The 21806-nt window shown below is 42.0% G+C and overlaps 1 protein-coding gene across 5 annotated transcripts in view; it reads left to right on the top strand.

Moving 5' to 3' along the window:
• Positions 1 to 21806, top strand: part of dipk2ab (divergent protein kinase domain 2Ab) — a 35303-nt gene that overhangs the window by 9765 nt on the left and 3732 nt on the right. For 2 of the 5 annotated variants that reach the window (XM_078938607.1, XM_078938606.1), the window contains exons 2-5: positions 4845 to 5100; positions 5193 to 5265; positions 5358 to 5726; positions 18649 to 18952. In XM_078938607.1, the coding sequence (XP_078794733.1) occupies positions 5197 to 5265; positions 5358 to 5726; positions 18649 to 18952 (742 nt within the window). In that variant the 5' untranslated portion in view covers positions 4845 to 5100; positions 5193 to 5196. Of the gene's footprint in view, positions 1 to 4844; positions 5727 to 18648; positions 18953 to 21806 lie in introns of those variants that run through there. The other 3 variants (XM_078938604.1, XM_023950119.2, XM_078938605.1) reach the window with 2 other exon arrangements.

Genomic DNA, 21806 nt, shown 5'->3' with positions numbered 1-21806 from the left:
TATGTTTCCACCCACCACGCCTTCTAAGGTTCTTTTTTTTTTTGTATTCTATCATGATCTAAAACCCATGCAAGTCAAAATGCTTGGATATTACCATGTCATCTTCCTCTGTTTCAGCCTTTGTCATTCTGTTTTAAGTCAACACGGAGCCTGTTGCTTCATCTCACGCCTTTTGTGTCCCAGTAATGAGCCATTTTGTGGCTCTTAACATCTGCCAAACTTGGAACATTTTGAATGTGAAACTCATCTTCCATGCATGAGGAGTCAGGCTTTCTTTTCATTTGCCCTCTTTTCTTCGCCTCTCACTGTATTTTTGCGGGCTTAGTGTGCTGACAAACTTTCCATACCCCACTTTTTCGGAGTCTCTGCGTTATGGCATGAAAGGTAATTTTGGGCTCGTTCTAAACAGGGCGCCCCTTTTTTTTTGGTAGCGTGCTTGCCGCCGTTTCACAGAGGCACGGTGGGGGAGGAAGTGAAGGGGGTCTAATTTGAAACACAAGTTTCCTGTGGGCACAGTGAGAGTGGCCCTATAAGAAAACAAGTGCTTTAGATTTCACCACCCCTTGTGTTCCAGTGGCTGACATCTGCGTTTGAATAGAAAGCACATGGCTTCACTTTTAAGCTTAAGGTGAACTTTACCTTTGGAAGCGGGTAACCTTAATGCTTCAGCTCCTCACAGTATGCCTTTGTCTCTGCACGTACTTGCAAATGTGGATTATCCTTAGGTGGTGTACGCCTGTAGACTGTGAGCATGTTGGGTAAACGCATGTGGAGTAATTAATGTCGAAACATTTGAAAATGGATTGTGCTCTAGTCGCACAATTAGTATAAAATTGCAAATATCAGGTATTCAGAAACCTTTTTGTTTGCTTGCTGAATATATAAATGCTTATATGCATTAACTTTTGAGTAAAGCTCTTAGTACGACCCACTGAGGTGATCCAGGTAACACAAGTTGTAAAGGAAGAAGAAACGGATCCTCTTTCTGTCAGTCAGCCAGCTTGTGCATCTCCTTAGTTGCAGGTCTTCTGGACTTGTTCCAGCTTGCCCTGGCCATCTGTTGCTTTTGCCTAGTGAACAACTTCTTGGCCCTGTTGAGATTATAGTATGTGGTTTCTTTTTGGCCTTCTTTTATCCTAGCTAAATGTCATATCTGCTCCAGAGATATTGCAGTTGCGTCTGTGCCATGACTGCTGTCTGTGTCAGAAGGTAAATGGCACTTGAATCAAGCTCTTACAACGGAGGGATATTGAGTTTGCCTCTCAAGCAATCAGCTTTCTTGCACTCCTTGTTGTGGAAGGAACACACATCATTTCATCGTTTTTTTTTTTTTTTTTTGAAAATCTTCGGCTTTTCCTTTTATTCCAAGGGAGACGTCTACCTGACACACTCGCTGGCGTTATTTTATAAGACTCCATTAAGTCTGAAATATGAATCCGTCCACTTTTAGTACACAAAGAAACAAATTTATTGGAAAAACTTTATGTAGTGAATTTATTTTTGTGCTAAATTTTTGTTAACATTTTGAGTTTCATCAAAGTTAATTTTTCTCCCTTTGGAAAATTCTGTCTATGAAAGGATTCTCTTTTTATGCTTTTGTTTATTTGTTTGAAAGCACTGCATTCAAATGCTGTCCTCCACATTATTCAGTCTTAAAATCCCACTCCAATCATCTATTTTCAAAGCATTTCCAGTCATCTTTCAATCACCATTATGCTATTTTTAGGCAAAATAATAATAAAAAAAAAACCCTGTTGTTTTCTAGGACATAGTTTCTGCAGAGCTGCAGGATTTCATCAGAAATTCACCCATGAATTGCTGGCAGACCCGTTGGGCCGGAGTAAGCCGGCCTCCCTGTCCTATCATTCCTCTGTTTACACTCTCTCATTAGCTTACAGCCCCTCACAACCCCTACCTTACATCACTAATGCAACAAAATGGCAAGCAAGATCTTAGTTATCCAGTCGTTTTGAGCCTGATGCCAGCTCAGGCGAGGAAAACAAAGACGACATGAATCAATTTGTCTACAAGTTGATGCATTGGAATGGAGCGGAGCAGGGAGCTTGTGGCTTGCTGATTGCTGAATATCGCTCGCTGTTCCATTTGCTCGTACAGAACTGGGAAAAAAAGCTTTTATCTTTTCTGCCCCCTCCACATGGAACCCTCTACAAAAGAGATGGAAATTAAAAGAACTCATTCCTCTGAATATTTTTAAATCCATGCTGAGATCGGAGGAGACTTTTAACTGTACCTGTTTTACATGAGCTCTCATTTTTTTTTTTTTTTTTTGTGGTTTTAATGTTGACATTTTTATTGTAAATGTAATTTATTGTTTCCCCCCTAGCCAGGACTCCCTTGAAAAAGAGATTCTTAATTTCAGTGGGACAATTCCTGGGTAAATAAAGGTTAAATAAATAAAAATATTCAGCATGTGATCAATAATCTGCTTTAAGTGGACTTATTTTGTTTTTTATAGTATGCGAGCCTTAGCCCTAATTTCCTGAGATAGGAGTAAGGAGTTAGAAATAAGTGTTCTCAACTCTTCTCTGAAATTCCCCAGCCTCTTATCTCTCAGACCACTGCTCTCTTGGTTGTGTAGAGCTCTCAACCATCTCCAAGCAGAATGCTGGGAATTCACTGACCCCTACTGCCGACTGAGAGTTTCCACTGATGTGATCAAAATCATTTAACATTGTTTACCTGGCCACCATGGCTGCTTAGCTTAACCGTAGATGAACTGTCCCACTAATAAACTGATCAAGGTGACTCGAGATTATGATGATCTTGCCCTAATTTCTTAAAAGATATAGCTGTGGTTAATCACATTGAAAAGTTTTATTCGATTATACTCAATTTTACTAGCAAACTGTATGTTTACTGAGCTACTACTCTACCAGATGTATAGTACAACAATTATCAGTGCCTGATATTTGCAGTCACACTATAAGAAAAGCATTCAAATGCTCATGTTTTTACCTTAGTGAAAGTTCTGTGACACGTCTGAAAACAGAATTGTTCCTTCTGCAGCCTGAAAAAAATGAAAATATAGTGTTGCTGTGTGTATCGCGGGAGTGAAATCTGTGAAGTAGGATTATAGATGTTTTAAGGCTATGAAACCCCATCACTACACAATTTTCTCTAACATTTTTACATTCCTCCTTCTTGTTTAAACACTGAAAGTTCAAACCTTCATTGAACAATAAGTCCAGTACTTTAGAATGAGACCAAATCGAAGATTTTGGTAAATTCGGCAAGGTGAAAAACATTCTTTACAGGAGAAACGTCACGAAGGAGATTAACTGGAAAAAAAAGTCTACTACAGCCAATTAAGATGTAAAATACATCCACAGTTAAAATAAAAAAGCATTCAAAACTCCACCACAAAGCATGACCACGAAGGTGAACCGTGGTATAGTGATGGATGACTGTATTAACTTCTGCATCTAAAAGTAAAGAATTTCAAATACATATTGTATTATTAAAATATTCCCATGCACATTGTTGGTAGCAGTCAATTTGATCAGTCAGCAGGTCAATAATGTCCAACTGTTTGATTAGTTTACATTCATGATGTAAACATGCTGTTGTTCACCTTTCCGCACATCCCGTCAGGGTTTCCCACAGCAAATCAGCTTCCACTGATTAGCACTGGAGGTTTTGAAGAGAGTTTTTATGCTGGTTCCCCTTTCGGACACAACCCTGGGTTGTCAACAAAATCAGCTGACTTCCTGACCCAGTTACTGCTGGTGGCGATTTCACTGCAGAGCCGCATGTTTAGGTGTGTTGTCTTTGCAACTCATCCAAAAATCCTGAAATGCACAGATTTCTCCCACCATGATCAGCAGAGGCAGCAGGTGTGTCCGATGAAACCGGACATAATCATTTTGAGAAATTCCATTCAACTCTCCGTTCTGTTCCAGACCAATACGGCGTCGCCAGCCAGCCTTCATATAAGCCACGTTCTCGCAAGTCTGCTTTAACAGGCGTGTTCTAATGAGCGCTAATTGAGAAGAGCTAATTTGCATGGCCCAAGTCTCTGCTAAAGGGCTGTAAAGACTCTTTCCTGAAAAGCTACTTCTGACATGGTTTCGTTGGGGGGTTGACTATGGCAGACTGTTAGTGGGCTTTGTTGTCATCCTGCATTCCCAGCCTCTTCAATGCATCACCCCAAACTCCTTCCCTTCTGTGCTGACATCAGTTTGCTTAGTGGGGGTTTTTCACACATTCCCATTCTCTGCTTGAAAATGTTATTTTAGCGACACCAGGCATTTTCAAAGAAACAACTTCAAAGCATGATTAAAAGGACGCAAGGCCGCCATGATCAAAGGTTAAATATTGCACAGCGTGACTCTTCAATGCAAACTGGGATTCCTGCAAGATTTTTAACTTCACTGTTGAGTTAAGCTGACTTAAAGTAGTCCTGTGCATCAGAGGAAAAGTGATGGATGCCTTTATTTGGGGAAAGAAAATCCACACACAAGTCGACCTCAGATTGTTGAACTATTTATGTCAGGAGAGAATTTTATTCACTACCTCTTATTTTTATGTTCAGCTTTTCTTTCTTATTGGACTTTCGTATTGGGGACTGATAAAGAAATAGTATTCAAACAAAGGCTCTGACAGTGCAGACAAGACCTAAAAGTCAAATGTTAGAAAGTTTTTAATGCCACAGTCAGCACTTTTGTCTCCTTTCAGGCATTGTTTTGTGGTTATGGGTGAAAGGCGAATTCAAATGTTTTTGTTTTTTTTAGACTGTTTCACATTTCTGGTTTATGAAATGTTTATTGTTTTTTTACCCCAAGGTAGTGACTTCCCCCCCTTTTTCTTTATCTGCATATTTTCAGGACTGCCGGCTGGAGTTAGCATCAAAACGTCGCAAGGAAAGATCATGATGCAGTGGCCGCTGCCAAACTCTGGCGTGGGGCAGCTGTGCCAACCGTGTCGCTGCAGGAAGCTTTAGAAGTTCCGCCTTTGCACCATGAAGGAGAGGCATTGAGGTTAACTCCCTGAAGATCATCTCAATACCTCTCCTCTCCCTCGTCCCTCTGCAACCCCGTCCTCCCGTCCGCATCATGCTGCGCTTCCTGCCTCTCAAACTTGGTCGGCTGTACCGCTGTCTGAAGCTCCTTTTCTTGGTGGGATTGTTTGTCATCTTGCTGATGAACACTCACAACCTGTTCGCTTCCTTCCAGAAGAATGAGCTCACCGACAGGCGATTCATCAACCTCAACAAATGCCCCGCCTGCTTTGGTACCAGCTGGTGCCGTAAGTTCATGAACGGCCAGGTTTCCTTTGAGACTTGGGGTCGCCTGCGATTCCTAGATGTATTCAATGTCAAGAATGTTTACTTTGCACAGTACGGAGAGCCCAGAGAGGGGACTCGACGTGTGGTGCTCAAGCGGCTCGGCTCCAACCAGGAACTGGCCGAGATCGATCAGAAAATCTGCAAAAGGGCCACAGGCAGGCCGCGATGTGACCTTGTTCAAGCGATGTACAAGACTGAATTTGCTCGAATCAACGGGGACGTTCGTCTGCTCACTCCAGACGTTGTGGAGGGGTGGTCAGACCTGGTGCACTGTCCCTCTCAGAGACTGCTGGACCGAGTGGTTCGCAGGTATGCTGAGACTAAGGACTCTGGCAGCTTCCTGCTGAAGAACCTGAAGGACACGGAGAGAATGCAGCTGCTCATGACTTTGGCGTTCAACCCAGAGCCTCTCGTCCTGCAGGTAACATGCAATTTACACATGTTCATCTTTCTGTCATAAAGTGTAAATGATTTGCAATATTTTAGCCTTTAAATGTTTTTATTTATTTATTTATTTATTTGTATGATGTTGACTATTGCAGCTTTTTGAGGAGATATTGCATGGGTATAAATAGACGTCTGCCACCTGATCCGTGGCAGCAGGTGTTTCTCTATTAGTTGATAAGGTATGTTTCCTGAATTACACATGGGGGGATCAGAGCATCGGAACAAAGCAAACAAGGGTGTTGGCCCCACAGAAGGCCTCTGGTAAATTACAGGGCACGGGATCGTCCTCCTTCCTTTACAAAAGATCTGAGACAAGCTGGAACAGCCTTCATGAAATCCGGACTAAAGAAAGGCTGCATATTACTGAAGCACAAATATTCTGCTGCTTGGAAGGGAGGGAAATACTTTAAAAAAAAAAAAAAAAAACTTTGGCCTCTGTAAAGGGAAAAAAAATGAACAGATTTTGACTGCTGGCTTTTTTGCATAATTCAAGCTTTAAATAATTCATTTGTGTATTTTGTACGACTTTCTGATTTTGTCTTTTGCTGATGACTCCACCTGATAACGCTGATCTGTTATACAGCATTAAACGGGTGAAGAGGCGTGTGCAAGCCGGTTGGAGCGGCTGGAGGAACGTTTCAGATGTGACAAAAGAGTGTCAGCAAAAACAAATGGAAAAGTGGTTTAAAAACTGGTGAGAGCTAGCAGCCATGTTGTTGGTTTAGAGACTCTGTAACAGACAGGAGGCAGAGCTGGAGGTGTTGAAGTTCTTTTTAGGAGTGAGAAGGATGGATAGGATCAGGAAGGGATCCATCAGAGAAACGACTCATGTTAGATGTTCTGTAGATAAATGCACGGAAGAAGGTTGAGATGGTTTGGACACGTTGAGAGGTGGGACACTGATGATGCTGAGGTTGGAGCTACCAGATAAAAGGCTTAGAGTAAGACCAAATAGAAATTCATGAATGTAGTGAAGTAAGGCACGAGTGGGAGTTGGTGCCTATGTCAGAATTCCCTCCCTAATCTCTAACTACTAAAAAACACAAACTAAAAACACTAACTACTAAAAAACTATCCTGCTGGGCTATCTAGTGCCCTGGATTTTAATGGCAATTCAGACGCCATGCTCACTTTTCTCATGACATCCTCTATTTCACTAAATGATAATCTAATAAATACAAGCATTTTAGGACTATTTATAAATCCACTGTTTTCTGATGATGTACACATGGATGATTTATTAAAAATAATACATTTAAACACTTTAATGTAAAAATGCAATGGATTGTGGTCAATATTCCTAAATGTGGTGAAATTGATGCTCACTGACTTTTCGCAGATACTTTAGGGAAATTTCTAAGTTACTCGATTTTGGAATAATAGATTCGGACGGCTCTACAAAACACACTATATAGTGCCCTAATAGTGAGTAGTGAAGGAATTTGGACACAGCCAGAGAAGTAAAGTTACAGTAAATAAAGTGTGGGCATGGTTAGCAGGAAGCAGATAATTTGATGTTACGACTCCTAAAGGAAACAGATGAAAGGCAAAGATGTTATTGTTAAGAACGGTACTTTTCTGCATTAATTTGTTAATGCATTAACAAAAGGTGCTTGTTGCCACCATTAAAAATACTCTTCTATAGTTTGTCTTTGCCAGGTTTTTGGTGAATATCTAGTCTTTTATCAGTTCAGTTGACCTGCATGTTAAAGCTGTTGTTTGTTTTGCCATCGCGACATGGCCCACATTCCTGTCCCTAACTGATTTATGGGTCACCAATCAATTTCAATTTCAATCTGGCATTGACTGAGTCTTGTGAGTGGACAAAACAACAGCGGTCTTTCCCTGTGTTGACATTCAAAAACATGTGCCGGACCCCCTTCCCCTTACTCATTGAATCAGACACCTCAGGGCATTTTAAAGGACAACGGGCAAATACGCTTTTTAGTCTGATCAGTCTGAAACATCAGATTAGCCTGGTTTGTTAGCTTGCTGTCTCTTTCCTTTTAGCCACCTGTCTCTGCTTGTGTCTTCCCCTGCCTGTCTGCTTTGCTTGTGTACCCTACACAGATTATACCACAAGTGTTTTTTAACGCCAGTTCAGAGACTTGGTGACTCACCTCCTCCTCATCTTTATCTTGTACACAGCTATAGATGTCTCACACCAACACTACATGCCCAGCCATTATCCTCATATCTCTTCACAAACCACTCTCTGTAGCCTTCAAATGTTTACAGAGACTCATGAATTGTTTATCTCATGCTGAACTTGTGACCCATGGGGTAACCTGTTGGGAGGTATGGATGGATAACACACAGAGAGTGTCAGGTTTCTCAAAGACTCACACATCCCGACTACTTTGACTATTCGTAAGCATCGCTGAACTCAAAAGATGGGAAAATTAGCTATGAGACCTTGAGACCCCATACACAAAGTTGAGCAGCAGTGGTCCATAAAGAATTAATGGCGTTTGTGGAAATCGAACACCTACTACATCAGTTTTTTCTGCTTCTTCTCTTTGCTAGAGGTTAGACTGTTCTCTCGGGATTGCTTTTTTACAATAGGAGGAGGGATGCAGGCTGCATTTTATGACCCACGATAAAATGTAAGCCGATCCCTTCTTTAACTTTTTACCTCAGTGCTTTCCTATTGTTTATTTGGACACTAACGGTTTCTAGCAACTCATAAAAGGGGGTTCTATCACTCTGTTGATTAGCCCTCCTGTAGAAAAATAATGTATGATACAATTTGATGATAATTCAAAGATTTATTTTGTCTGTACTTTTTCCTTGGTTTATACAGTTGAGTAATGAAAAATATGCTTTCTGTCGCCTGTTCAGAGAGCTGCTCTCGCTCATAAAGAGGCTTCTGTTTCCAGTCTTTTGAAGCCCCAGGCAGTAAATCAGCCCTGATGCACTAGAAAAAATCTGACTTTCTTAGTCACTGACAAACACACTGCTGTGTTGTGTCTGGACTGGCCAACAATACGCTTTCTGTGCGTTCGGTTGTTCACAAATGTGCACACACAAAACACTCCACCCCCACTTTTGTGTCACGTAGAAGAGAATTTGGCTTTGAGAAACATTTTGTTTGGAGGACAAAATGATGACAGCCAAACGGGAAAATCTGAAATAAGCAGCTTCTTATCCAACTTTATCTTGCTTTTTTATTCCATCTCAACACATTGTAATTCAACTCTGAAGTTTTTTGTCTTTTTGTTGTTGTCTTGTTTTTTGCAAACATGGAGAATGTACACAATCTTAATAAGAACGTGTTGTTTTGCATGAAAAGGTAGACATTTATTAGTCATTTTCAAGCTTGTTGACGTTCTTCTGGTTTCTCCGCATCTCCAGCTTGATGATGGATTCATCAGGTGAGGTTTTGCTCACATCTGCTCCATCACTGAATTAGTTTGATTTAGGCCAGCTTTGTCTTCCAAATCATTAAACTTGGTGGGTTGGCCAGAAACATGTGACTGCACTCGCACCCTTTTTGGTCCTCAGCCTTGTCGTGCTCAGCGAAGCCGAAAATCGGATGTGACAGGCCTGTGGGGTTAACTCAGTCAGCGGCACTCTCATCTCCTCTAAACTGAAATCTGCGCAGTCCCAGACACCCTTTTTCCTCTTTTTATTAACATATTCCCATCTTCCACATTTTTTAAGATGCTCACCTCACCTGGTCTGAAGACACTGTCATCACAAAGCAGGGGCTTTCTGAAGCTTATTTGCCTAGAACTGACAATTGTAAGACTAATATTAGGTAGAAATAAAAGGAAAGGAGGGATAGACAGACTTGGACTGAACTTGATTCATCCACAGGGGACACTTCTTAGTCACAATAGCTTTATTATATTAAAGACAAAAGGTTTAGCTTATTTCCTGTTCATACCAAGATTATTGAACATATTAGTTTTAATTCATTCATAATTCGTCTTCTAAACCCGTTTTGTCCCTTTCGGGGTCACAGGGCAGTCTGAGTCTATTCCAGCCAATCATAGGCGAAGGCCGGGTACAGTCTGACCAAATCACATACACACTCGCACTCACACCTAGGGACAATTTAGAGTTACCAATTAACTTATGAAGCATGTTTTCGGACGGTGGGAGAGAGGCGGAGTCTCCGGCGAAAACCCAGACATGCACAGGGAGAACACGCAAACTCCACACAGAAAGGACCCTCGTTGGTGTTCTGGTCTTCTTACTCTGAGGCAAGAGCGCTAACCACTGTGCAGTCTTATTAGATTTAATGCAAAAATTACAATGAGGTCTACTACAATTCCAACTGAACTTTGGTTTGTTTCCTATTTTAATCGCCACTGCTAATCACACAGGCTACACAAGTCTGTATGTTCCTGGAACTGACTTACAAGTAATTGTTACATTTTTAGTTTTCACCCAAAATGAAAATTAACCGAAAATGCAGGAGGAACTAAGGAAAAAGCTATTTGTGGAATTATTAGACATTTTAATTAATTCTTTGACTTTTCGTTTTGAACTAATAGGAATGCTTTTGGGAAATGAAGTATCCATTAAGCTTAAATTAAGATTTAAAATTAGCATGTTGGTAAACAAGCTTCATTGGTTTTTATGTATAAAAAAACTGATCTGTTCTGCAGTAAAGGAAGTGATCACAACCCGTTTTAGTTGTTCCTTTTTTATGTTAATTCATGTGATGACACAACACATGATGTCTGAGCTTAAGGAAGAGCCTTCTGTCTTGAAGGCTGGCTCAGTTCCTGAGGTCTGCCGGAGAACGGTATTTAAGTTTCTAGCCTGTGATTAGTACCTTTTTGTTTTTTGGGTCTGAGGGGGATTGTGATGCTCTTAACACATAAGAGAAGAGGGTGTCCATGCTGCTTAACCCTGCCTCAAGTGCTCCCAAACCCTCTTTCAGTATTCCTAGACCATTGTGTACCAACAGAATCCTGTTAGGATAAGACGAGGAGTTATCTGGGCTCGACTCCTGTCTTTTGGCTGCCCCTGTTGGACGAAGGCCCTGGTGGAAAGGAGAGACGGGAGGAAAGAAGCAGAGGGCTTTTGTGAATGTGTCTAGTACAAGCCAGGGCCTTGTGGTGTTTTCTCTCATTTGAATGATCCAGACTGATTGTGTTACTATAATCCTGGATCTCTTTCCTAACAAAACACAGATGCACAGACGCCACACAGCTGTGTTTGGTTAGGTAAATGCCGGTGGCTTCCCCTACTACCCTTTCCCACCCATGAGTTGCCTATTTTAAATTTGTTCCCTTCCTCTCCGAGGTCACTACAGTTACAGTCCTTACCCAACACCTACCACAAGCCCAGTTCTTAAAGATACAGCTCTGCAGGGAAAGAGGGTCACGCACTACCCTCCCTGGGCCCCTTAAGATGATACAATATGCTAAGCTAACAAGAAGTGCTGCACTGTGCTCTACCCCCTGGAGAGCCCGTGGCCTAATCTTAGAGCAAAAACTTGCTTTTTGGCACATTCGCTTACCTGCACAAAGAAAACTGCATGAAAGCACCTGGTTTCTGCTGGAGAAATTTTGAAAGGTCAGCAGTATGCAGTGACGTCTTTAGATTTCTGAACGTTAGCAAGGGTACCAGTCCTAACAAAAGTTTCTTTACATCAATCAGTGCTGGTGCTGGGTGTTGAGGGGACTGCTCATAGGCAGGCACCTGTTATTAGATTAAAGTCTTTGGAGTGTTTAATTGGTCTTTGTAAAGAGAAATGCTCTTGCCTTGAGCTTTGTACTGTTGACAGGTTATAGTGCGAGGTCAATGAGAACAATCTCCCTGCTCACCATGCCGCCCAGCTGCCCCTGAGATAATTGGTGCCTGCTCTGGAGTGTTCAACCATTCATGTGGGGCTCAAACCACAGCTGTCAGGTCCGAGGCCAAGTTTTTCTTTGAGTTTGTTCCCTGTTGTGAGGAAGGCAATACCACCTATACTGAGCCACCGCTGCTGCTTGTGACTTAATGTGTTCCTCATCCTCCAGTTGAGGGGATTTAGGTGTTGCTCCATGTTCAGTGGCTCAGGTTGGCAGAGAGGTTTAAGCTATCAGCTTTCAAGGCAGTGTTTGCTCACAAATTCAAATGGCACTATTTTGTGAAGGCAGTCCTCATCCTGTTCTCATTCTCTGTACACAGGAAACGCCTGCAACTCTCAAGACGCGGCTAACCTATTTTATCAATACTCAAGAGAGTCTACAGAATTGTGCACCGTGTGTGTAAACTGTTTCAGGTCTGATGAGTGGATATCGCAGTTGACCTCTCTGATCTTGCGGTTTTGTTTACGTATTCATGTATTTTCCCTGAGTTCTGTGCTTTTAAAAAAATAGAATTCCACATAAACAGCAGCATTGTAAGCAGTTCAAAAAACAGCTTTATTCTGCAGTTTATATACTTATTGCAAAAAAATATATAATATTTTAATTGGCTTATTCTTCAATTCCAGCCAAAAGTAGACTCTCAATAAAAATGTAGGTTAGTCTCCTAAAATGTGGCTTTCAGGAGTGACACCTTGACGATAGAAGACTAAGCTATTGCCGGCTGTTACACCTATCTGTCTTGTAGGCTTGTTCATAGCATGAACTTGTGAGGTTCAGGGTCAATTTTTGTTCTTCTCTGCTGCCCCGGAGCTCTGGTTTTTGACCTGCTGCAAAAACCCCGAACAGAAAATCTGTTTAACATTACAATTCTGGTTAAGTGCAACACAATCTTCAGCCTTTTAGGAAGTTTTGAGAAACCTTTTAGCACACATCACGGCCACTGATGATAAATAGAGAACTGTGGTTTCTCGCTATACCGCTGTTCCCCTTTTGCAATCTCGCTGTTTCACAGGTTTTTTTTAATGCAATTTTGCATGCCCTTTTTTTCGTTTTTCCATTCTTATTGCCTATAGATTATTTTCAATAAACTTTCTCCTTGTCGTGTCTCCAGTGCAAAATGCATCCAGATTGCCAAATTTACATATATCTTCAATCCCGATCAACTATTTTGTTTTATTCTTTAACACTGGACTTTTTTTCAATGAAGGGTTCAATTTTGGGGGTTAAACAAAAGAGAAAAGTGTATAAAGTGTGTAGTGAGGGGCTTTACTGCCTTAAAACATTTATATTATTGTAAAGTTGACTACTTTGAGGATTTCACCTATTCTGCGATAAACGAGGGACACTTCTTTTTATACGATGTATGCATAATTGCAACAAAACGACATTTTCCTTATTCCACTAAACTAATAAGCGATTTCTCCTTCTTGTCAAACTGCAAGCTTTGATTAAAAATGAACTTTACAGTCTGTATGTTTACTTTCTTCCTGCTACTACAGGGATATTTGACTTATTCTAAATTAACACACATATGAGTCTTTGGCTCTTTTCAAAAAAAAAAATGTTCCAAGCATTTAAGTTTGGACAGTCTTCACCAGTTATTACGAGTTTTGGAGGAGGTGGGGGGTTAGGTTGAAGAAAAGCTAGCTGGAGAAGCAGCACCAGACGAGTGAGATGGAGAAAGAAATGGCACCACGTACGCTTTAGCTGAGGACTTGAAGCCAGCTCCCCTGTGGGGGTGTGAGCGCTCGCCGCGGACTAACAGACTGTATTTTAAACCTAAATGGCCAGCGAAAATGCCAGACGGGGCTCACCACACTTCTTTCCAGACACACAAGGTCAACAGGAGAGCGGCTCAGAAAGGCAGTCCAGCTTGACGGCAGCATCCCTCCAGCGTTACAGATTCAGAGAGCAGATGCAACCCCTTTTGGCAGTGAGCTCCTGTAATGCAGCCATCAAAAATTATTCGTTTTAGAAAATCAAATCAAGGCGTTTTACGTACACTTAGTTCTTTGGCTGGATGTGCCCATGCATCTCTCAGCTACACGTCTGATTGATGGACAAAAGATGAATCTGTCCTAGCTTGTTCACTGGAGTTTTATTGAAGACAGAAAATGTCGAAGAATTTACACCACACCCCGCTCTTAAAGTTGCTCGTGTGAAGCACTTCAGAGGAAAACTGCTCTTTCCCCTTTTACTTGGAGGATGAAAGTAACCAATTCCTTTTAAAAATGTGTTTATTAGACTAAGCTGCGCGTCCACCATTCATGTGTGTGTTTGATGGGTCATTGTTCTTTGCAAGGCAGCCAGGCCAATATCTTGGGAGTCACTCATGTTTACTCACCCTCTGAATAGAGGTTGTTATCAGCCCTGGTCACGTTGCATGTTCTCATTCACATGAACTCGGACACAGTTTCACGCAAACACTTGCACTCACATGCGCACACAAACAAGGCGCCTCTTTGGAACCTTCTTACACACACACACACACACACACACACACCCCGAGTGGCCCAGGAGAAGGGCATGCCTTTGTCAGCAGATGTCAGGACGCAGGTGTGTGTTCTTGCGCTTCTCGGTCCAGTTGTTTCATCCTCTTCTCCAGAGGCCAGCCATTTGTCTGTGGCTCTGTTTCATTTCAGAACCCCCCCAAGAGGACGCCAGTGTCTGTCATGTTGATGGTGAAAAGCCACCTCACTCTCCACTCTATGCTCTCTGTGCATCAACACAACTTCCACAAATAGATTGCCCTGCCCTGCACCAAAAAGTTGCCTTTGAAAAACATGATTATATTTTTATTTTGTGCTTTCTAACTATGCCTTATTTTTTTCCCTTGCCAGATTTAAATTTATGTGTATTCTGGGATTAAAATGCGGGTTGTGTTAGTGGTGTAATGGCTTGCACAGTTGTTGTTTTAAACCCAATCCAACCATCTTTTGATCTATTTTAAAAGCGTTCCCAGTGGTCTTTTAGTTAAGCCATTTTTAGGCAAAATCAAATAACTTTTTTGTTGTCTAGGACATAGTTTCTGCAGAGCAGCAGGAGCTCATCAGAAATTTGCCTCTGAGTTACCACAGAATAAGCCTTCATTTCCCAGCATCCCTTTGTTTACACTCTCTCCTGTTAGCTTTCAGCCCCTCACACCCCCAACCCCCCAACCAATCATTATCAGTGCACCAAAAATCCAAAAAATAGCGAGTAAAATTGGAATTATCAGCCATACAGTTTGGATCCAGATCAGACGAGGAAAACAAAAGACGCACATGGATCTATTCGTTTACAGGTGGAGGAATTGGAATGGAGCCGAGCAAGGAGCTCGTGTCCTGTGGCCTGCCGATTGTAGTTTTTTACGTAACTACAAGCTTTTTCAGTCTGTGTTTTCTGTCTGCTCCCAATTTAAATAAACCCTCAGAAACATAGTTTCCATCTTAATTTCCTTAATTTATGTCCTCCATACAAGAGCGTAAAAAACACAAAAATACAGTTTTTATTGGAATGAGTCTTTAACTGGGTTCATTCTACTTTTTAATGTCTGCTTGAAAAAGTTTGTTAAAATACACATAATTTAATGTACATTTCGATGCTTGGTGGTTTATCCATTGTTAATGGATGTATATACATAAACCTTTTTTTTTTAACCAGAGTCTGTACTAAGAAGTGATGTGACCTTTAAAAGCTGTAAAAGTTGCTGGGATGTGTCATTGGCAGTTTTGCAGCCTCAGCTCTTTTTTCAGCAGTGTAACATTATTGGGACACGACTGGTAAAATTCACTACCTGTACGTTAACCATGCAAACACACACACACACTCTTACACACACACACACATGCATGCACAGAAGGTCTACTTGAAGAGTGTGCTGGAAGTAATATTAGCCTTAGCTTTTCAATATACACCCCCCTCTCTCTCCCTAAACGCCTCATTGCGGACGTTAATGACTTCTGCAGAGTAACCATTTAAAGAGCGCCAAGAGAGGGAAAGCTACTTAAATATCTAAACATCTATGCGATAGATGAGTGTGAATCCGTTGCCATCATCCACATGCATCTCTACACGGTTTGCAATTTATGTTCCCTAGACTATTTCTTGTACAAAAGTTGAATTTAAAAATGGCTCCCAGGTAGGAGCTGTTAAGAATTTTAGTATTTGACGTAGAAGTAATGAATCTGTCAGCGCCATGAGTGAGCAACATCTATGTTAAGAACCATGGAGGAAGGCCAGGCACACATGAAGGTCTTCTCATAACAGCCGTTGACAGTGTCTGAAAGTAGCCTCAAGGCATTTATCCCTCTCCTCCCCTTCCACCAGTTACCCTCCCCCCCCATCTGCCATCGCTCTACTTCTGCTCCCATTCAGGCCGGCAACCTGACAACAAAGAAAGAGATGCGTTTAGCGGGCAGGTCTTTGCCGGTTTATTGCTCCTGTCTGCTGAAGCGGAGAAGTGAAAGCCACTCGTTTTGTCTCTTCTGTTTGCTGTCTCCATCATAGTCTCCACTTCCTCCTCTCCTTGCTGTCTGTCTGCCTCCATCACCCCCTCTCCTCACATCTCTCCGTCCATCCTGTGGGGGGTTAGAGAAAAGCCGATCTTTTACAAAGCTGCTTTAGCCAGAGCAATGAACAGGCTAAGTTTTGTCAACATGACCAATAGTTTCCTGGGTTTATAGCAACCAAAAGTAAATGCGAGGCTTGAATGTGGGTCAAAGGGAGAGGAGCATAATGACGATGTACCACAAGCTGATCTAGCGCCCGCTGAATCATCTTTACCTACCTCATAAATTAGGCATTTTTGAAATTTAGCCTTTTAAATCTTTAATCCAAAAATCTCTGATGTCAGACTGCCCACTGGCCATCAGCTTTTTAGTATTAAAGGATTGTCTTCTTTTTAGCCAATATTTGAAAAAGCAGCCAGCCCACCATTATTCTATTTTTAATGTATTATTTTTTTTTTTACCTTTTTCACAAACCCTGCCAAGCAAGTTGACTCCGAAATTGCAGATAAAAGGTTACAATGTTTTGGATGAATGAGTCATTGCCTGGCCTTACAATGACAGGCCCAGACAGGCTGCAGGAAAAGCTGTGGACAGACTTTTGACTTCTTCACATTGATTGAGTCACCTCAGGGAATTTGGCTCAAACAATACGCCATGCAACTTATCATAGCATTTTCCTCTTTTTTTTTTTTTAAAGCAGATTGCAGAAAACGATATGCTTGAGTAACAGAGATAAAGTTGCAAAACAAGCTGAGGCTTGCTGTAAAAGGTCGCATTCCCATGTTAAATGCACTGGATAAAGACTCTGAACATCCTTTTAGTAACAAACCTGACTGTTAATGTGCATCCAGTAAGTTGCATCTGCAACGATGCAAACAAAAAAGTATTGGACACTTGGATCATGTTTTAAGTTATTTCAAAGTGTTTCTCATTGGTCTTTTAATTATGATTGTCATAATAAGCCAAAATAAAAATCTATGTTGTTTTCTTGGACATAGTTTCTGCAGAGCTACAGTGGTTCAATGGAAATCCACCTTAAAGTTGTGACTATTGGACTGTCGCAGTGGATGCATCAGAATGAAGAGGAGAATGGAGCTTGTTGCACGTTTTCTACGTCACAAATACGAATTTTTTTCAAACTGCCATTTTTTTCCTCTGCTCCTGATTCACAACAATTTGATTTAAAAAAAAAGTCACAAAATACAATTTTAACCTTAATTTTTTAAAGCATGTCCTCCAAGATGAGAAAAATGCCACAAGAACATTTTAAAAATAACCAAAAATACAGTTTCAATTGGAGAGGGGTCTTTAAAGCAGATTTCATAGAACATGGGTTAACATAAGAGCTGTTTGATAGGCAGCAGTTCACCCATCGGAGGGTTCTTGGAACCATGCACGTTGTCCTGGAGATCCAGCAGCTGCATGGCAGACGGGGAGCGTTGGAAGGGCTGGTTAACACGTGTATGTCTTTAAATAATTTGTATTTCATGAAAGTTTGAAGGGGCTGGGCTGTCATGCATTTTAAATTTCAAACCTTTCAATTGAGATTGAAAGCTGGAAAAATATTAAATTGCCAAGAGCACAAAGTGAGACCAAACAGTCGCAGTAGTTCACACCTTACCGGCGGTGTTGTCCTGTTTCTAATGCAGTTTGGCTTTCAGAGAAGTCGGTCAGCACCGGCTCCAGATGAAACCCAGGTCATCCTGTTTCTCTGTCCATCTAAAACAAAACAGATGCTTACTAAAAAATACATTTATCTATTTTATTATGTATTTGTCCGCTTTTTTTGTGGCTTTTGTTGCATAAAAATGGCTCTAAGAAAAAGAATCAGAGACTGGAGTGATTCTCTAAAGCTGATTTCCTGCATGCCTCCCCTTTAAATGCTTGCAGACGAGTGTGGCTATTTGCTTGTATTAGTTTGACCTCAATAGTTGAAGAAAACCTTAGAGAGATTAGGCTTTTGTGCCACCAGGACAGTAGAACCACCACTTCCTGTTTAACATTGGTGATATAAATCAGTTTCAACCCTGAACCTTCATTGAATTCTTGTCAACATGCCCAAACGGAATTAACCTGGTTAGCAGGCACCACAAGTCTTTTTGAAAGCCCCACTGCAACATCATAACACATCAGGTTCTCCTGCTAACTCCTGCTACCACAAATCACCTCCTATCAGAGCTGTGGAACCACCGAGTGCAGCAGTGAACGTCAGCTCATAGCTGTAGGGCTTAAACACTGGCTCTTTCCTTTTATTAAATTTCATTCGTTATCCCCCTAGCTGACTCTGTTTCACGTGATCCGCTGGCAGATTTTCAGCTATTGTGCTCAAAATTGTGTTTCAAAAATTACCTGAGGCTGCACACGGCATCTTTGTGCCGGGATGTCTATGATTTCTTTTTTTTTTTTCCTTTCATCCCTGGCTGCACTCTGTATTTTAAAATGTTTTTTTTTTCTGTGCAAATGAAAGAATAATTTTTGCTTCTCTGAAAGTTCTCTGGGTTCATATGTTAACCTCTACTTTTCAGGCACAGTTGGTCTCTCACCCCATCTGGATGTTTTAAAATCACCGGCATTTGTCTTTGTTTCTCCTTCCTAGAGCTTTCCGTCAGATGAAGGTTGGCCGTTCGCCAAGTACCTGGGCGCCTGTGGGCGCATGGTCGCTGTTAACTACGTGGGCGAGGAGCTGTGGAACTTCTACAACGCACCGTGGGAGAAGAGGGTCGACCTGGCGCGGCAGCTGATGGACATTGCCGAGCAGTTGACCAACAACGACTTTGATTTTGCGCTCTACCTGCTGGACGTCAGCTTTGATAACTTTGCGGTGGGCCCACGTGACGGCAAAGTCATCGTCGTTGATGCAGAGAACGTCCTGGTGGCAGACAAAAGGCTCATCAAGCAGAGTAAGCGCTATGCTGCATTCACACAGAACGGGATTTGTGCCACAAATTTTCGTCCAATTCCTCTCTCTCAAGTTCGCTGTCCGTTTGTCTAAAAATGTGTTCATAAACTTGACGCTGTGTGTGGGAGGAGCCACTTAGATCATAAGCTTATTCCCAAGACGGTGAGGTTCATCATCGACTGCAGGAGCTGCGTCTGAAAGACGGACGCTTTTACTGTGACGCAGTTTGACGATGTGCTGTCCCACATTAGTCTGAAGAGCGGGGGGACAAAAAGGGATAAAATAAGAGGATCTTTTTATTATTGCCTCTATAAAAATAAGAAAAATATCTTAAAGCTTAGAAGGAGACCAATCAGATTCTGCTCCATGTTGGTTTTGGACTCCACCCGCTGATCACGTCATTAACATGTCACGGTGCCGAAGCTCAGTTCCTGGTTGGTTGACCCCGACACATCTTCTTCGCCAAAGTCCGGGTTTTTGAACTCTGGATCCAAAATGCGCCTTGACGTTAGAAACGCGCTGCTTCCAGACCGCAGCAGAACCTTTGATTGTGCCCCTGACACCGAATGGCTTAAAGTGTGAACACGCCTTTATATACACATATTTGTAGACGTCTTTTGTTCTTAAAAGCGTCTAAAACGTCCTCAGTTTGGCAACAGATAAAGTTCAATGCAGAGCTGCATATTTTTCTCACTACAGCACCATTATCTGATGGTTGTTTTCATATTCATTCTGTTTGTCACATATCCTCGAAAGCTAAAGAATGATTGGAAAACTGACAAGGTTTTTTCGTGCAGCTCAGGCTGGAGTAAACGCCTCCTGGGACGTACGTCTGTGGGTACGAAAACCCCTCCCTTCTTCTAAGACGATACACTTCCAGCTCCGCCTCAAAGACACACATCCCCATCAAAGCAAAGATCATCGGGATAATGAGCCATGTCTCCTACCCTAGTTTTTTTGTTTTTTTGTTTCCTAAAATAAACTTCATAACAAGGACCGGGAAGGCAATATATATTTCCCCTCCAGTCCCCCCCTCAGAGGTGCCGTTTCAGAAAGAGGGACGGCCACCTAGAAAGGCTCTCAGAGTCGTCCCCTCCTGTAAAAATCTCATTAAAGTGATTAACGGTTGTTTTGGCAGTTCACGTTCCACAGTTGTGCTACTGACACATTTGAACAATTTTTCCATTTTTTTTTTTGTTTGGGCTTTTTTATTTTATTTGTTTTTTATGCTGAGGGGAACTATTAGAACGGCTTTATCTCAAGACCTCCAGTCATTTTGCCAGATTTAATGACATGCAGCATGGCAAGTTACTCTTGCATGTCGTCTAGCTTCATTTTTTTTTTCCCTCCCCCTGGAGTTTGGCCCTAATTTTTCAGGTTACGCCTGTGTGTATATGCGCCATGCTCAAACAGGCACATATTTGTTTTATTCCAATAAAAGCTGTAGTTTTCCAGTCTCTCATCAAAGCTCTTTGCCAGTCCTGAAGCGCAATCCAGGTGGAGGCTGGCTTTATTTAGAGCTTGACAACTCGAGCTGCTTAGCCTGCCCTTTCAGAGTATAAGCCTCAGGTTTATTTGCGTGTTTGTTTGCCGGAGTCTGTTTTGCGTGCGCGACCATGCGTGTGCGCCAAGTGTCGTGTTGTGGCGGGAAGAATGGGGATGACGGCGGTAATGAGTATTAGGAGGTCGCTGGCATCCGTTGGACGGCGGCAGAAAATGGGAGCGGCGGCATCCCCGGGCTCCACAGCCGTAACATGTGATTGGGACCGAGTGTGTGTGATGCAAATGTCATCAGTCTAAATTGAAACCAATTGATTCGCAAATCAAACATGCAGAATGCCGCGCTCTGCCCCGCCCCTTGTTAGAGGCTTGACGTGAAGAGATCTGAAGGGAGAAAACGCCTGCTGTGTCGGGAATTATCCTCTGCACAGTCCAGTGGCGCGAAAGGAAACATTTTCCATCATGAGTTTATAGCGTTCGTGGGTGGCTTCACTCCCAGTAGCTTTTAAAAACACTCCTTTTATAATGTAACACAGACTCTCTCATTAGCCCCCTCCACACACACAAATGCACTCCTGCAGACACCACCGCACATGTGTGCTGCTCCACTTCAAGCACACACTCATTCTCCTTTCCACTTTCAATAATGCACCCTAACATGCATTGTTAAAACCGACTTGCTCTCTGGAAAACGCCACCAGTAAGGCCGCGCTAACAAGCAGTTCAGGCCCGCCGTCCCTCCGCCTCAGCGCAGCCTTGTGAAGGCGGAGGAGTGAGAGGAATGCGTTCCAGCCCCACCTGAGCTCCTTAACATGGAGAGTAGCAGATACATGCCAGACGGGTGAGCCCAGACAATTGTATTTCATCAGTTGCTGCACTCATTTGAATTGGAAATGGTCGAGTTTGATTCGGAAATGTTGCACGTTCAAGTCCTGCAGGAAGAGAAGAACTTGTGTTGCAAGTAAATTAAGGGGAGAATGAATCATTTTAACAACGATTCGATTTGTATCATAATTTGTGGTTGACGATTTGTCTAACTCTGTGAGAAATACCTGGTGCTGAACAGTACAGCAAAAGTTTTCAGATTCCAGTCTATATTAAATATGTGAACAAACAAGTAAACAAGAATGAATGGTTCACCCATTCACATTTTATTTTTTTATTGAGTTCAGCCCAAAATTACACAAACAGAACATTATGGTCACATGTCTTTGCTAAATTCCACGTTTCCACACATTGGACTGGAATGATGGATTGATCATTTTTGCTGTCATCATGTGTGTTTTCCGCTGTGATGCTCATGGTTGTTTTTACGTTATGGTAAAATAAACTTAACACGTCTCAATCCAAATGGT

The sequence above is a fragment of the Oryzias latipes genome, chromosome 20, assembly GCF_053564925.1.
Source record: "Oryzias latipes strain Hd-rR chromosome 20, Olatipes_Hd-rR_3.1".
Classification (NCBI taxonomy): domain Eukaryota; kingdom Metazoa; phylum Chordata; class Actinopteri; order Beloniformes; family Adrianichthyidae; genus Oryzias; species Oryzias latipes.
Note: the sequence above shows the minus strand (reverse complement) of the source record. Positions and strands in the feature narration are given on the sequence as shown.